Source organism: Notothenia rossii (genome assembly GCF_949606895.1).
Source record: "Notothenia rossii genome assembly, chromosome: 11".
NCBI classification, from domain to species: Eukaryota; Metazoa; Chordata; class Actinopteri; order Perciformes; family Nototheniidae; genus Notothenia; species Notothenia rossii.
The window spans coordinates 39,384,480-39,402,310 of NC_136910.1; the positions used below are offsets into that span (position 1 = coordinate 39,384,480).

A 17,831-nucleotide genomic window follows, 5' to 3' on the forward strand; every position below is an offset into this window, starting at 1 on the left:
GCACATGTGTAGGCATGTGTCTGTACATTTGTCTCAGTATGTGTGCAACCTTTTTTTAATTACTGGCATGTGTAGCTTGCACAATTTGCTCAAATCTTTGTATGTTGTGGTTGTTTGGGCTTTTTTTTACAGTTTAAAGACAGAAACTAAAGACCAATTAAAATGTCTCAATGCATAAATGATACAACTCACTGTTCAGGGCCATTAAAACCTGTTTTGCAGGACATGCGTGTCCCCTCACTGAAGTGAAACCGCCTCTTCTATTCTTGCTGGGACAGCCTTGACTTAATGTGTCCTAAAGGTGCCCACCTGGGTGCATAAACACTCGCCCTGACAGCCTGGCTATGCATGGCTTACCCCTCCTCTGTTCATTTTATAGCATGCATGTATCACTTTATGGCATCCATCTATCTAGTAAACCTTGAAAAGGCTGTTGAGGCTCTGGATAAATCTGAGGGTGACACTGACAGTCCCTGATCTGCCTTTCCATGTTGCCTGAAATCTCTCTCGGCGATCGTAACTTTGCTCTCTCACACATTTTGACGTGTGTGTGTGTGTGTGTGTGTGTGTGTGTGTGTGTGTGTGTGTGTGTGTGTGTGTGTGTGTGTGTGTGTGTGTGTGTGTGTGTGATCAGATGAACCAGCCCAGCTCTGATGTCACCTGTCATGGTGCAGCTGACAGAGAAATACACAAAATTGCAACAAAAAAAAAATAGTTTTGTGTGAGAATGAGTAGCTGAGATCTGTAAGTATGTGTAAGTGTGGGTGTTTGTGTTTGTGTGTTGCAATTGAGTCTGGCATACAGATATGTTTGTGTGTGTAAAGGAGTATGTGAGTGTAATTAATGATGTGTTCCTCCTCTTCATAGGGTAATAGGATTTCCCACCCCCAGGCGGTAAAGAGAGTAGGAGGGGGAGAAAGCTTCTCTGTATGTATGTATTTGTGTGTGAGAGAGTGTGTGATTGCGGAGTTAGTGAATGGGAGCCCCATGTAGTGATGCCGATAGAGGGCCTGTGTGTGTGTGTGTGTGTGTGTGTGTGTGTGTGTGTGTGTGTGTGTGTGTGTGTGTGTGTGTGTGTGTGTGTGTGTGTGTGTGTGTGTGTGTTAGGGGGGAGGGGGAACAAGCGAGTGATTTATAACAGCTACTCCAGGTCTCTCCTCTCTCCCACAGCAGCACTGCAAACACATCCATTACAAAAGTACTGATGTTAATGGGATTGTTGTGTGTGTGTGTGTGTGTGTGTGTGTGTGTGTGTGTGTGTGTGTGTGTGTGTGTGTGTGTGTGTGTGTGTGTGTGTGTGTGTGTGTGTGTGTGTGTGTGTGTGTGTGTGTGTGTATGATACAGAGGCCGCACAAGTGTGAGTGTGCACCTATGTGTGTGTTCAGAGTGATAACCAGATGCTACTGGGTGAAAAGAAGGTGAAGGTTACTGAGGGTGTTTGGTAGAGGTTTACTAGTGTTCAACTCCCAGCACAGGTTTCTGTGTGTGTGTGTGTGTGTGTGTGTGTGTGTGTGTGTGTGTGTGTGTGTGTGTGTGTGTGTGTGTGTGTGTGTGTGTGTGTGTGTGTGTGTGTGTGTGTGTGTGTGTGTGTGTGTGTGTGTGTGTGTGTGTGTGTGTTGGAGAAACACAGCTAAGAAAATGAAGGGGGAAAAGCGAAATTGAGGAAAATTCTCTAGAGGGTAAACAGAGGGAACAGAGAATAAATAAATACAGAGGAAGCGGTTTGGTAATGGACTGGTAGATGCTGAGGACCACACCCACCTATGTGTTTGTGTGCGTGTGCATGTGCGTGTGCGTGTGCGAATATATATATATTTATATATAATACACACATAGTGTCTGCCTGTCTCTTCTCAGATTACCCTTTACATTAAAACCAGTCAGGGGGAAAATTACTACAGACCTGGGCCAGCGTCTGCCCACCTGGCCCCTCAGCGAGAGGAGGGGATGTGGAGCCAGAGGAGGGGATAAAGAGGAGGATAAGGGGATGAGGAGGTGGTTGGGGGGAGGGGGGTCAGAGGGACCTGGTGAGGGGCTCTGATCTGGTGTTAGCTTCACGCAAGAAGACATTCCAAAAATTCCACTTCCACTTTGGTTTATGCTGATGCTAAACTTTAGCGGTAACTAAGAGTAACTTAAAGCTGCTCTAATCAATGTTTTATACAAACAATGGATCAAATGAATGAGTGTGATGTGAAAGTGGTGACACCTGACGAACAGACACATACTCATCTGTGTCTCCATTAGCTCATTTATTTTGGTTTCTGGGCGCAGTTAAACTGTTTTTATTGGCTCTAATCATCTATTTGAAATAACATGTGTCTGTTTTGAGCAAAGAAAGCTCTTTTAAAACCTCTGTACGGTACCTGTAAGGCATCCAGACAAAGTTAGAAGCTAACTGGCTAAAGAGGAGTATTTAACAGATAATGGGACAGCATTTTAACATAGGCTTGGTGAGGAGCATAAATAAGCAGCTTTTTGTTCATATTTTCCCCATATCCACTTTAAAAAGTCAATGATATGTTAATGTCTTAAAAACGGTTTTTTGCTGCCTCCAAGTGGATCAAACGTATAAATACATCCAGATTCAAAGTGTTATCTATCTGTAAAATAAATAAAATACAATGCTTATTTACAGTGCAAAATATTATTTTAAAGGAGTAACTAGTTGTCAAATAATTGTGGAGGTGTAGAAAGTATTACCATTATGTTGCTGTAAAATAAAGTGGATGGAAAGTATAAAGCAGCATAGAATAGAAATTAAAGTAAAAGTTGTACCTTAGTGCCGTTTTTGAAGGAGATAAGCCGTGGGATGATGCTTAAGAAGAAATAGAGTTCCAGTGTAAGAGAAGGTTTTATTACCAGTGCTATTTACATAGAAATAATACAGCCTTGCCCCTTTCCCCTCCTTAAATGCACACACACTCACGCACATGAGCACGCACACCCTCAAGCACTCAGGCACACACACATACACACACAATCAGAAGCAGACATACATCAGAAATAAGACACACTCTCTAGCTTGATCTTATACAATGTTCAAAGAGAACGCAAATGATCTCAAAACAATATTTGGAGTAGAAATAAATCAGTGTGGACAGAAAGCACAAGTGTTGGATGTGTTTTTGTTCAAGATGTGTTGTGTGTGAAGAAACTGGGCAAAAATAAATGATAGGTTTGAAATAACGAGAGGTTTTATGTTGAATAATATAACTTGGTTTGTGTGTCTTCTTTCAGGAGATGTATTATAAAACAGATGTGAAATATTGTTTCTTTTTATGTAGTACCACAAAGGCTGACTTTTCAAATTGGAGCCCTGATGACACTTGGCCCTGAAACTGCAGAATTATTTAATGTCGTTTTTTTGGAGAAAATAAAAACTAACATTTATTGTGTGTGTGTGTGTGTGTGTGTGTGTGTGTGTGTGTGTGTGTGTGTGTGTGTGTGTGTGTGTGTGTGTGTGTGTGTGTGTGTGTGTGTGTGTGTGTGTGTGTGTGTGTTTGTGTGTAAAGATGCCGGACGCTGCTGCTTTGAACTGAATTTTAATTCAGGGTGTCTTAAGGCCACTAGATGGCAATGAGTGCTTCAGAGCACACAGTGGTAATGTCACAGATGTTGTCTGCCCCCTCTTTTGTTTTCTCTCTTTAGAGGAAGGAGACCTCAGCTGTTGAAGTAGATTCTCCATTATGGGTTCAATGTTCTTTTGAAAATCATTTCCATTAAAACATGTTTTTTTTTTTTAAAAGGGACAGTAACAAAAGGAAGGTCAGGAGAAGCAGTCTGCAGAGCAGAACTATCAGGGCTGTGTGTGAGTGAGTGTGTGTGTGTGTGTGTGTGTGTGTGTGTGTGTGTGTGTGTGTGTGTGTGTGTGTGTGTGTGTGTGTGTGTGTGTGTGTGTGTGTGTGTGTGTGTGTGTGTGTGTGTATGTGTGTGTGTGTGTGTGTGTGTGTGTGTGTGTGTGTGTGTGTGTGTGAGCATACTAGCCGATGTGTGTGTGCTTGAGTGAGTACAAGTGTCGGTATAATTGTGTCCGTGTTTTGAATAATGGTTTAGACATCCTTCTTTTTGAGCTATGATCAAAAAACGCTTTTTGTGCATTAAGGGACTTAAAGCTGAGATGTGTGCTGGAGAAAGTCAATGCCAGAGATGTGTGTGTGTGTGTGCGTGTGCGTGTGCGTGTGCGTGTGCGTGTGTGTGTGTGTGTGTGTGTGTGTGTGTGTGTGTGTGTGTGTGTGTGTATAGTTTCTATGAAGAAGCAGCCTTTGATTTGACATATTGTCTAACAGAGACGAATGCTTAAAGCAACGTTTAAAGCAACGTTTTTGACTAAACGTAATATGTCTATTTTGCCACGTACGATTTTGTATATGAAAATTAAAGCATGTTTTTAAACCTGGTCCTTTATCTTTAAATATTGAGTGTAGTGTGGCAATGAACATAATAATAAAAACTCATATTGCTTTTAAGCAAAAAGAAAGTGTGGACAGAAATTAAGAGAACTTAAGATGTCCCCTTTGGCATTAATCTCTAATGTGTCCCTAGAGCATGACAAGAACCTTCGTTAACATCAAGGGGAAGGCGATTAGCATTTTTTGCTGGGTGGAATCACAAATTATTATTATTAAATCATTTCAAGTCCAGTAATCCAGGAGGGGATATGCTTTGGAGAGTCTACTGGGCAGCAAATATTCATTTTTCCAGCAGGCTGTCCCATTCTTGATTCCGTTTCCAATTGGCAAAATCAGTCCGTGATTTAAAAAGTCCTCCATAAAAATTTCAGCTGTATTGTTCACTTCCCAATGTGTGTGTTTTTCTTTTTCATCTCCTGAATTAACCAGGCTGACATTCAGCCCAGGAAAGATCCCTGTTTTTTGTCCTTTACCAGGCTGTGCTCTCTCCCATCTCCGGGCCTTGGTGGGACATGGGAGCACTGTAGCTGGAGTTACTGGCCAATGAGAAAGGGGGGCTGGGCCCGCCCCCGTAGGCCTCCCCCGGGATAGGCTGCAGGGAGTTTGGTAAGCCCGGCTCTGGACTGGGGGTTTCAGCGTGGGAGATCATGTCCGTGAACCTTTGGTCGTCTGAGGGGTGGTGGCCTGAGCCCTCCATGGGTCCGGGTCCAGAGCTCAGGATGTAGGGCGACTCGGCCGGAGACTGAGCCTGCGAGGATGGAGGGCCGTGAGGGAAAAAGTCGTAGTTAGTTCCTGGTCCATAATAGTCACCTTGGTATTCTGCGGAGGGACAGGAGAAAACACCAAGGGTTAGACATTCTATTAAAGTATTTAAATAGGCATCAAAATATCCACATTCCCCCACAGCGGTGTGCAGCTTCACACCTCCACCCTTACCTAAGTGGTGAAATTGATCATGTCCAATTTCCAACCAACCAGTCTCCAACAGCCTCATTTGAGTGTATAAACAACTCCAAACCTCTCCACCTCAGTTCTCTCGCCTTTTACACACTGCATTCATCTCCCTCACTCATTCAGCTCGCAGCCGTGCGTGCCTCTCGATGGATTCCCCTGCTGAAACTTCGGGATTTGGATGAGGAACTCCAGAATGATTTTCCTGCCAGGTCCTGTCGCCTGCATCTCCTCTCCGTCACGGCTGGTGCAGCTTCCAGCAACATCCATCCCCTCTCCTCTACCTCACTGGGCTGTGGCTACTTCCTGAGCTACACAGATCACGCTCAATTATTCCCAGCATGCAATCCATCTAGGAGTGCAACTATCAATGATTTTCATTATCAATTATACTTCTAAATGTTTTTTTGATAAAATGTTCGGTCTGTAAAGTCAGAAAACAGTGCAAGATGTCCATATCAATTTCCTAGAGCACAGAGTGGTATCCTTACATTACTAGATTTGTCTAACCCACAGTCCAAAAACACAATTTACAATTATTTATAGATATTCTAAGAAGCTTGGTAAATAACAAAAAATATGAATTGATTATTTAAATGTTCCAATTGAATGTTGGACAATCGACTAATCAAACAATTTAGTAACCGCTCTTAATCCATTTGTATTACTCCATTATTCCATCAAACCACACCTAGCTGTTGTGTTTTTATCCACAATAACAGGTTTGGATCATCAATAGCTTTCCATACAAGTCCAGTCATTTGTGCAGCATCACAATCATCATAAGACAAAATTGTTCTCTATGCAAACTGCATTAAGCCTTTAATATTTCCGCCAATCATCATGAAGATCTATGTTGGGGCCTAAATTCAATGGTTTCATATGTTTAACAACATATGCATCAATCAGAAGCAATGGCTTTTTTAGACTGTAAATTAATCTAGTACATCATTCATGGTGGCCCTACAGGAAAAGTCAGTGGATCACCAATGTCGAGGATTCATCCACTGGGGAAAATGAATGTCCTTACCAAAACAGTCTGACCAACCAAAACCCAATAATATATATTTTCCATCAAATAAAACAACTAACTTGAGGTTTAAAACCCCCCTCTCTCCAATATTAAACAAAGCGTGGTGATGACTGATGTTTTTATTGTATAAAGTAATTCAACTTTCTCATGGCTTTCACTTCAAAGCGCTGCAGCAGAAACTGGCATATTAATGACACAATACAGCCCAAATTCCTTGCTTTCACACAAATCTCCAGCACACACACGGATTTACAAATCTTCCCTTCATAAACTCTAACACTGACTGACATGTTTACGCCTCTGAGAGGTTTCAGCGCAGTTTTGGCACCAGACTAATGTTTAATATCTGCAGGTATTTTCATATTCATGTCTCCAACGTGAAGTCATTATTTATAAGTTTGCTTTGAATGTATCTTGAATTCTGTCCAGGATTCAAAACTAAAGGCTTTACTTTTTTTTGTGTAACTTCTCTCGAGTAATGTCTAGCCGTGCAGAAACCTTTGTATATCTCTATGATATTTGCCCCCACCCAAAAATACAACCTTGCGCTCACAGCGTGGAAACATTTGGATTACAATTATTAACAGCATTTTCACAACAATGTCCTTGTTCCTTTATCTGTGACTATTTATTTGTTAGTCAACAGGGAAGCAGGAAAAAACACTGTCCATTGCTGTGAGTATTTAACTACAATAATTCTGAATATCTCAAAGCTTGAATAACCCAGAACTAACAATAGATGATGCAAAAGGTTTTAAATTAGGATGAACCAATCCTTATTTGATTCCCAGCACTGAGCATCACTTTTAGATCTTTGCTATAAACCAGAGAAATGTGATTAACACTCACTTAAGCTGTATTCCAATGTAATTTTTGTATGGGTTTCTGTTTCACTATATCTTAATGGTTTTAATGTGTTGTTTTCATTCTTTTGAAGCACTTTAAAATAGTCTTGTGTTGAAATGTGCTATTCAAATAAACGTGCCTTCCCTATATACATGTGTGCATAGAGAACCAAGCAGCAGGGGATATATCCTTGATATTAGCTGAGTTTGTTACCATTGGATATTGCTAAGCTAGGGAAGGTTTTTCTCCCCATTTCCAGTCTATAAACAAAGCTAACTGGCTGATAGTGGTATAAAAGCTGATAGCTAGACTAATGAGAATATTTACCAACATGTACAAATATTATTTTATTAATAAAGAAGAGACTGTAGAAGTCACCGCTTTACAATCCTTTCAACACGGCCACAGTCTCAAAAGGAAGCAGACCTGGACAAGAAACCGGCTTGCATTATGTAAAGAGTTGATATGGCAAAAGTACTGGAGGCCACCTTTTGCATATTCAATTTGACTTACTATTCCCTAAAACATTTATTGAGTTGTTTATACCGTCAGAACAGTTTATAAAGGATTCCCCCACTCCACATGTAGCCAATTACTCCACAAACCGTTTGCATCCATTAACAATTACAAGCCCCCGCCTGCCTTCTGCTTCTCCCCACTTCCATATTCTCCTTCCAAATGTACATCCACCCTCTGCTCCAAATTACCTCAGATACATTAAATCCATTCTGTTTCTACACCACCTTGAACTGAGATCGATGGCAGACTTCTTCCCGCTGCCCCAGATGTTGCACTAGCATTTATGCACTCCCACCATATGCTCTTGTCCCTCTTATTTCAGTCTAAACAGGCAGCTAACAGGTTACATATCAAGAAATACGGTGCCTAATTATAACAACTGCATTTATTTGCTGTTGCCCGTTGCTTTTGGAAAGTATCAACAGGAACAATAGGAGCCGACATGACTTTACAAACACGCTAATTATTTGATCTCACAAACAGGACCCTGCTAGTTTGGCCGACCTTGAGAGTAAACAACAAGCGTGTGTTTTGTGGCCTGCGTGGCGTGTGTGTGTGTGTGAGATGGGGGTGGGGATTGAGGAAAGGGGGTGTTGGCTCTGTAAACTATAATTACCCTCGCGCATGCAGACACACAGGTATTCCTGCCTCGCTAAGCAGCAGCGGAGGAACATAAGGAGGCAGCGAGCTCGGATAGAGACCAACAGACTGGCTTGTTGCTGCTGCGGCACAATAGGGTGTGAAAAGCAGCGTGCGAAGAAAGCAGGAGAGTGAGGGATGAAGGTTTTGTCCTACGTTTCCCCCTCCCACTCCCTGCCTCGCAGCCTTGACAGCTTCAGCTCATTGTATCTTCAATGCCCCGGCCTTTCAGGTAGATGTGCAGGAGCTGTATAGAAACCATGCCTCTCAGACTGTCCTTGAAAAACAAACTGCTGATATACATGACAGGTGCATCTGATTTATTCCTGCAGTTCAGTGTGGAGCCGTTGTTGTTGTTGTTATAGCATGCCGGCCATCTGCTATTGTCATCAAATGTCTTTTTTTTCTTGACCAACTGAGGCTTTAATAGCATACAATCGAGATTCTTCAGAGGGATATTGATTTGAAGGAGTCCTTACACCAACTGGAGATTGCATAGCTTTTTGAGTAAGAATAGAAAATACAGTGTAAATAAATAAATGCTTATAATTTCATCAGAAATTCATTTGAATATGTGGAAAACTAGGTGGAGCCTATCTCCAGAATTCAATTAAGAGATGATTTCACAATTGTAATAGCTACAAATATTCAAAAGGCTTGTTATGCTGCAGGTCAGTCAGACACATAGTTATTTTAATTTGCAGTGTCCTGGTCACCACATGAAGCTCTACATGTTTTCATCTAAGCCGGCCAAAAGAAAGTCATTACTAATGTTATTGCTAAAGAGGTGTTTATAGTTGACCTGAAAGGTTATAATGTAATATGCAAATTACATTTTAATATAAAATAGCATTTCAGTGTTTCGTTGGTTGGAGTTCTTCTTCTGAATATTTATCTTTTAATGCTCGAAATATTCGCCATTAATTATGGCAATGCTTTTTTTTCTTTAAAACTTATAAAAAAACCTGCTATAACATCTCAGTTCTCTTAAAAAGAGTCTAAACATTGACCCTAATCATTTGTTAAAGACACAGCAAATGTATATTCAACATGGTAATTAAGAACTTTGCAGAAAAGGGATGACGTTCAAGAAGTGACTTTTTGTTCAAATGTTCAAAATCCCACAAAAACTAGTTTTGTATTTTCTTTTTATAAATGAAAACACATTATCTTTTGAGTTCAAATTAATGACTAAAATGTGCCACCCCTCCTGTGGTCTGATTGGAATACATCTCTCCAGCATGAGCACTGTAGGACTGAGAGTCAGTTTGTGAGAATTTAGCAGGTTTAATAATTATTTAGAGCCTTCAGAATGTTTAAAGAAAAACTTAAATTAGAAAAACAACTCTTGAACTTTCACAGAGCATTCCCACAAATGAAAGACTAATCATATTATCTATTTTTGTACAGAAGATTAATGGACTTAAAAGAAAGAATCACATGCATCTTGTTTTCCAAAACAAATACCCTTTACCCTCTGCAGTGTTTAGTGGATGAAAAATACGCTTTATGTAATCTTCCTGCAGCCTCACATGGTAACTATTAGCAGTGTTTGTAAAATACAATTCAAGTATAAAAGTGAGGATGAACCCAGCATAGAGGTGATTTTGTGATCAAATTTGCTGAACAAAGTAGAACCCCAACATTTTTGCAATAATCATGCAAAAATGACCCATATATTTAAGACATATAGGACTTGTAAATGTAAAGTTAAGTAAAGTGGCCCTGCGTGCGTGTTTTGTGAACACTTTCATTCTTACCTCCGTAATAACCGTAGGCTCCGGGTCCTAAGATGTCGGGATCCTCCAGCCTTCCTCCCAGGGGCCTCATCCTCCTCGGGCCCCTGAAGAAGGCGTGCCGCCGGGCCCCCAGAGCACTCAGCTGCTTCATTCGTCGCTCTTTGGACCTTCTGTTCTGAAACCAGACCTGCATCAAACCAGGCAGACAAGAAAAAGATTATCACCATGACACTGCTTTATCACTGTTAGCTTCTACTGTCTCCTGCGAAGAGTACAAACCATTGTAAGATTTAAAATCTGATCCTGATAACTACAAGATTCAGTCTGTTGCATCATGCACAAACACAAAATACTAACAGAATTGAAAACAAATGTATATTAATCAGCTTCATTTAAATCCTGATCACTTTGGTTCATTTCACAGATCTGTTCAACTTCATGCTCACCGTTTACAGAGTTTGTATGAAGCATCATTAAAATGCAGATTTGAATAGATTCAAGCCTTTGAAAGGGCTGGTATTTGAAAGCTAAATAGTCATTCTTTATGAAGAGATAAATGTGCATCTGTTTCATCATCCTCCCACTTCTCCGAAAGCTCTGTAAACATTTTGAAATGTATTTACAGTATTGTTTCGCGTTCTTTTAGGTTTAGATTCTCGGATCTTGGCATTCAAATGGCACAAACAAACTCCTCTAATGCTGTTAAAGTTCAACTAAACGTGTAAACCATTCAAATGCAGTTCCAGTTCAGAAAATGTCAAAACCAACCAAAATATCAGATTTGCATAGTTTTATACCAGAATCGTTCGGTACCTGTAATTCACCCTTTTATATACATAATAGAAGTGTGACAATATTTCTCCAGAAAGCACAAAGTATCAAAGGAGAAAAGTCTCATAAAGATGTTCTGTTTAAAATGAAACGTGTTATCTATGATTGTATACAAATACACAATACAGAGGATTAGCAATTGTGCCCCAACACACAACCTAATGCAACTTAGCAACGTTCAAATAAACAGTTAAACCTTCAAATCAGAGCCTTTTCACCAACGTTAGATAAACTGTCTTTGAAGAGGAACAAAGGAGGATTTGACTACACACCATATGGAAGAGTGTTTGCATTATGAGCACATAACATATCTTGTTTCTCCTTTGCATCACTGCTGTATAATGATGTATGCTCACCCTAGCCAGGCTACACCAGAGGCAAAATCCCACTGTGCTAGGGATTAGCAACAACATACACACAAAAACACCTAAAACCACTTAGACGCTGTTCTATGTGCTCCGGCGGCAGAGGCGACACCTGCTTATTGAGAACAATCGTCTAACTGTAGGGTACATTTTTATGGAAATGCTCCCGCTCCCCTCGAGAGAGCGTTGCTTAGGGATTACATACACATGCTGGAGAAAGCAGCGTGGCTCACAGGGCTCCCCGTGTTGAGAGCAATGGTATTTAACACACAGTGAGCGAGGAGGAGGAGGAAGATGACGAAACACAGCCTCCATTTTGGCTCCAAGCAACACACAGGGGTGGGGATCACAGCGGAGGGAGGACTGCCTGATTGATTGATTGATTTATTGACTGCTTGATTGAGCTCTGTTGATGCAGCTCTCACACACGCACACACACGCACACACAGCAGCCTGCAGTATATGATATAGAAGGGGCTCTGGAGAGGCCCTGGTCTGCTCTGATATGCAGTGGGAACAGGCTGCAAGTGAGTAAGAGCAGAGAGGTGGGAAAGGGGAGGGTGGTATGTAAATCTGTGAAATCAGCGATAATTACAGTGAGTGCACAAAAAGCCACATCACAGTTGGCAGAGATGGTGCTAATCATCCTGACACAGTCTGCAACTCAGACACTCTGTGTGTGTTTCTGTGTGTTTCTGTGTATTTGTGTGTATTTGTGTGTATTTGTGTTTGAGGGTGAAAAAGGCAGACAGGGTCCAAAACAGTGTGTGTTTGTGTTTAACTGCAAATCATGTTTGGAGGTTCTCCTGCCTCTGGCAAAACACAAAACTAACCTTTTACTAATTTCATGGCTGTGCAACATGTTTGATTACTAAAAGAACCACTGTCTGCACAAAATAAATTACATTCTTCAACAAAAAAAAGAAGGTATTTATTATATCCATGTATCAGTAAATTGGATTTGTAGAACTTAATTTCAGGGCATAAATGAACGCCTGCAGGTGTACAGCGACGTGGAAATTAAACGCAAATAGGAGTGGAATTTATAGGAATTAAAAAAAGTGGAATGAACAGAACATATTTTTTAAAGTAGTGCTTTAAATAAAATCATTAGTGGAATTATTCTAAAAGTAGAAAAACAAATAAAAAATGTGAAATGTAGAATATTTTGGGGCTACTTTAAATGAAAAAAGACAGGCGAGATTACATTGTCATGTGGGGAAATAAAACTCATTTTAGGCCACACACTGCTTCCACTGATTGAGTTTTACTATAAGACTGTTGTTAAAATACAAATTATAATGCAAGATGACAAAAATTGTCCTTGTCACGTGTTTAGGCAATTATCCCCATTTTAGAAATATTTGTATCATTATTATTTGAGATTACAATTCCATCAAAATGGCTAGGGTAATAGAAAACGTGCACATATGGAATTCGTGGGGGATAATGTCAGATTGAATCTATATGCAGCTAATAGAGCAAATTATGTTTGACATTTCTCTAACACATGATGAGACCTTCAATTAAAAACTCAGTTAATTCCAGCTAAATCAAAAAGCAATTTATAATCCGTAATTTGTCTCTAATTTGTCTTTGTCTCTGGTGACCCTCCCCTATTTCATTCACTTTTACCCACACGCTCACAGCTGATCCTACCTGGATGACGCGCATGTTTAGTCCTGTTTCCTGGGCCAGTTGTTCCCGGATGTGCCGGGTGGGTTTCGGCGTCGCGACAAACGCGGCCTTTAACGTTTCCAGCTGCTTGGCCTTGATGGTGGTCCGGGGCCCCCGCCTTTTGGTCCCCGAGTTCTGCTCCTCATTCTCAATATTGTTCGTTTCCTTATCAGAGGACGTGGAATTGTCCGTCTCTTTTATGTCGTCCTGTATTGGGTCCTGCAGATCCGGCGATAAACTCCTATCTGTACACGACGACACTGAGGGGCAAACAAACAAGAGGAAGGTCACGATCCGAAATGTCACGCAGGAGGAGGAAAGGGGGGGGGGGGGGGGGGGGTAATTAGGCTTGGAGATGCACAGCGGCAACACTAGAAAATATGCATTCAAAATATGTGTCATATTTCATTGAAAACTGTCAGAAAAAAGGCACAAGGGTGAGATTTCCCTCCTACTTGATTGTGAATGTGCACTATCCTTTTTTTAATTCACCTTTTAGTTATATTACCTATGTTACATTTTTGTTCTATGTTATAGGCTATTCAACGTCTCTGTTATGCTCAATGTATGTCTTCTATTGGTATTATACATTTTCTGTGGCTGAGATGAGCGTTGGACTGCATTTCTTCTTAACACATTAAGCTTAATATTATATTATTATTATTATTATTATTATTATTATTACTTATTGAAGGTATTTGCAGATTTCCTAAAATAGCTTGTTAAATATATCACTGAAAACTATTTCTGATTAAATACATACAGAAGGCTACATTGCACATGATTGAATATCACACACAAATACGTCTATGTACACATGTGGGCCGTTCAGGATAAGGGAGCGTCAGTCTGAATGCACAGGCGGGATGGGGATGAATAGACTGCGGGAAGAGGAGCTGGACACACTAACGTCATCCCCAGCGGATCCTGGTGTACAATAATAGAAAGCCATTGTCCTGCGGAAGGCAAATATTGAAACCAATCATCTGACAAGGTTGTTGTGAAATGCTCTCCACGGACAAAGCAAAGGTTCAACAAAAAACTGAATATGACGGGACGTTATAGGCTCCATCATATTTCCCTCCATTCAAAAGCCAATTATATTTATCAGATGTGGATTTATTTATTTGTCCAGAACAAGGCGATTTGAGATGGAAAAAGAGACGAACACACACTGATCACGGCTTATTATCGCGTTGATTACCTGAGTTCAAGTTGACTTCCTTAATGGCCCCGGAGCTGGCGTAATCTTCTTTGCACACAAACTTGTTTTCGTCTATCACGTAAAGCTCCTCTCCCGTGGACAGCTGCTTGTTACACACCATGCAGGTGAAGCAGTTCAGGTGGAACACTTTGTTGCGCGCTTTGCGGACCAGGTCGTTTGGAGAGATGCCCTGCAGACAGCCCGCGCATTTAGTGCCAAACCGCCTGCAAAAAACGAAAAATAATGTCAAATATATGTTGTTTTTTTGTTATTAAATACAAAAGCGAGATTGCATCGAGTTAAGGCCCAAACAAAATTATGACAGAAGAAGCGCAAAAAGCCCTTGTTGTGACAAGACATGATTTAAAAAATCAGTCTTGATTTTCTCCAAATAACCATATCAGCAATAATAAGAAGTGATAATTATATCATAATAGTTTGGTAGGAATAGTTCCAGCACTAACACTTACAAATAGGCCATTATTAACACAATCCAAAATATAATAATGCTAAAACTGTTTTTATTTCTAGCCAAATATTATACTAGTACATACCAGCACAGAGTAATAACAGAATGATAATAATTGCAATAATAATAATAATATATTTTAACACTAAAACAATGCTTAGACAATGCTTCTCATGATTCCAGTAAAAGTCCGTATAATAATACATTAGCAGTACTATTAAATATTTTTGTAAAGTATCCTATGTATTTAGTAATAAGTAAAAAAACATTCACAATAAACAAAAAAGCAGACGCATGTCACCTGTCTCTATCTTCTGGGAACATAGTAGCGACGGAGTAGCGTTCAAACGAAAGAAATAAAATAGGGAAAAAAATCAGTCTTTGCCTTTTTTATATTGAGGATCGAGAGAAAACGCATGCTCATTATTTTTTGATGGAGGTGCTCTGACAATAACCCCACGCAAAACGTATTAGTGACAATCAACACATTGTAGCCACGGATATATTATAGGATTAAGCAGAGTAGGAGCATTTTAGCGTGAAAATCTTCTCTTAATCCATATTCACCCGCTTAAATACCGAGTGGGAAGACTCATCAATTTCATACACAAATAACCCAAAAATAAATTCTGCAGCATACCCCCCCTGATTTGGAAGGACTGCTTTTGTATTTGCATAATGGAGGAAAGGGATGAAATAAATCACACCTGAGTATTATTAAGAGTTATTCAGTGAGTGTTTATCACCTGCATTAATGCTTTTACTAATATGAAGAGTTTAAAGGCAGATGTTGGCTCTCTTTGGGCCTGTTATACCTGGATTTTCAGCCGGCCTGTCGGGGGGTGCTTAAGCCTCAGGGTGAAAGCAAGCCCTCCTTTTGTGAAGCATTGTTTTAACACTAATGTAGGCTTGTCTCTCCATTTGCAATGGTATCGCTCCACTGTCCCCTCTTTCACATGCATGGCCAAGCCTCCCCCAGCGAAAGGACACAACTCTACTTACACAACAAATGGACATATTAGGGTGATTACTGTTTCGCCTGGCTAATGGCTGGCCATTTAAATCCACCGCTTGATGGGACCTGCGCTAATATGATGGCCAAGGCCGTGCGAGGCCAATAACAGCCCTTCCGGACAAAGGCTAATGTCTTACATGTCATTAGATAATTTGGGCGAAAATAACTGACACATACAAATGAAAATGATGCTAAGAGAGTGCGACCGGACAAACAAGGGCTTCACTTATCACTCAATTACCTGAGACACTTTTTAGGAATTGTGAAACGGTTAATAGCCTAATGGGTGTTTGGGAAAAAGTGTTAGATAAAAACGCAGAATACGTGGATGCAGAATTAAATTAAATGTTAGTTGTTTTGTTGTAGAGGCCCCATTTTAAAAGGCCAAAAATACACGACTGATCATTTATTTTAAAAGCCTCCAATTTAAATAAATAATGTACACTTCTACATTGGTTTTTGGGCAGCTCTCTTCTGCTGGTAATATATTACACTTGCCTTGATATGTTGGCCTGCCTTCACATAGAAATTATTTGCAGGCTTGACTTTGTGGGCCACATTAATATTGCTGGTATGTTTTTGTATTCCTCTTATCTTTTAATTTTTTGTACCCCTGGAAACATTGACCCTAAATCAAAGTATTGTGCGTATTTTTTTGTAAAGACGGGAGTCAGAGCCCATATTAAATAACTTTGAATCCAGACTCGGTACCTGAAAAAGTCAGTTTTGCAATAGAGCTTCCCGTCCCTGGAGAAGCACTTCTCGGAGAGTGCGCAGCTGCACTCGCAGCACTGGACGCACTTGGAGTGCCAGGCTCGGTCCAGCACGTTGAGGAGGAACCGGTCCAGGATGGGCCGTTCACAGCCGGCACAGTGTGCCATCATGTCTCCGGCCTGCAGGACGCCGAGTGCCGACCTGCCCACACGGACTGCGCTGCTCGGACTGGGGCAACCCGGGTCTACGGGGAACAACGTCTTGGCTCCGGGTGGTGGGCTGTCAGGCGAAAAGTGGAGGAACCTCCCGTTGAAAGGCAGCAGAGGGACAATCCCCGAGAAGGGTAGTATTAGTCCTGGTCCTGTTCTGCTGCTGTCCTGGCACTTGTCACAATCCACAATCCAAAAGAGAGGACGAGAGGCTTCAGCCGCGCCAGCTGATGGACTGCGTAATGGACAAACCGGACATGTTTTCTCACGCCAACTCAGTTAAAAAATCATTATTCAAACGCGTTTATTTCTAATAATTTATCCCTTCGCTCATGCTTTGTTTTGGTTCCAGTCATTTCCTTACGGGCTCACCTCACGCCGCCACTTTCTCATCACTGTGGCTGTGGTTATCACGAGGATTTGCCAGCGCTCACATTGGATAACGCCCTCGTTAATTCCCGTGGCAGGAGAGCCAATCAGAACACAGTTGTTATGGTTACACGTTCATAGCTGAAGCCTCGGAGCGAACCTGCATCACACACAGGAACACAGGGCCAGGCATGTATGTGGAAGGTTCCATGGTGGGGCACAGAGACACCACTGACTTTATAAGGAAAAACGCATCAGTTAGTGCCACTGAGATCCCCCCTGTAACATCTTTGATCGGACTTTCAACTCGAAAGTCCACAAAACACGAGGAAGGTTAGGAAATACCTGTACGATAGGCGTTTAAATGGCACGTTGCTGCCACAGAGATGAATGTGAATAGATGCAATGGGAATGGGAGTAGCCGAACAAGGGCTAATGCTACACAACCTCATAATGGCCTTGTGTCAAAACGCTCCTGCATCACATTGAGGCTGTGCAGGCTGCAGAGGAGGGGCCGCGGGCCTTTTCTCATGCAGAAAGCTATTTACAGGGAAATGCGATGGATTAGCTGGAGCTCATCAATAGGGAGAGCCTGGTCACCCGGTGCTTTAACAGAGTGGCCACCAATCGAAGGGAATTTCAATATTTACCAACAGGCTCGTTTTGTTAGTTCGCAGTTAAGCAAACATGCAATACGCTAATTCATGTTAGTGGATGCGGCCGAGAAGCATTTTTTTCTTTCCATGGTAATGATGATTCATTTCAATAACATTAGGTGTGAATTTTGACTCATTTTAAACGATTATAGGTCATCCAAGACAACATTTAGAGAGGAACAG

General features: G+C 41.1%; 1 protein-coding gene across 4 annotated transcripts in view; it reads right to left on the reverse strand.

Annotated features, from left to right (window-relative positions):
* Positions 1-2,841: 2,841 nt before the first annotated feature.
* The window catches only part of lhx5 (LIM homeobox 5), a 56,568-nt gene continuing 41,578 nt past the window's right edge, over positions 2,842-17,831 (reverse strand). For 2 of the 4 annotated variants that reach the window (XM_079660676.1, XM_079660675.1), the window contains exons 3-6: positions 14,217-14,440; positions 12,995-13,272; positions 10,161-10,326; positions 2,842-5,231 (exon numbers count right to left, since the gene is read on the reverse strand). In XM_079660676.1, the coding sequence (XP_079516802.1) occupies positions 4,882-5,231; positions 10,161-10,326; positions 12,995-13,272; positions 14,217-14,440 (1,018 nt within the window). In that variant the 3' untranslated portion in view covers positions 2,842-4,881. Of the gene's footprint in view, positions 5,232-10,160; positions 10,327-12,994; positions 13,273-14,216; positions 14,441-16,411; positions 16,953-16,995; positions 17,770-17,831 lie in introns of those variants that run through there. The other 2 variants (XM_079660674.1, XM_079660673.1) reach the window with 2 other exon arrangements.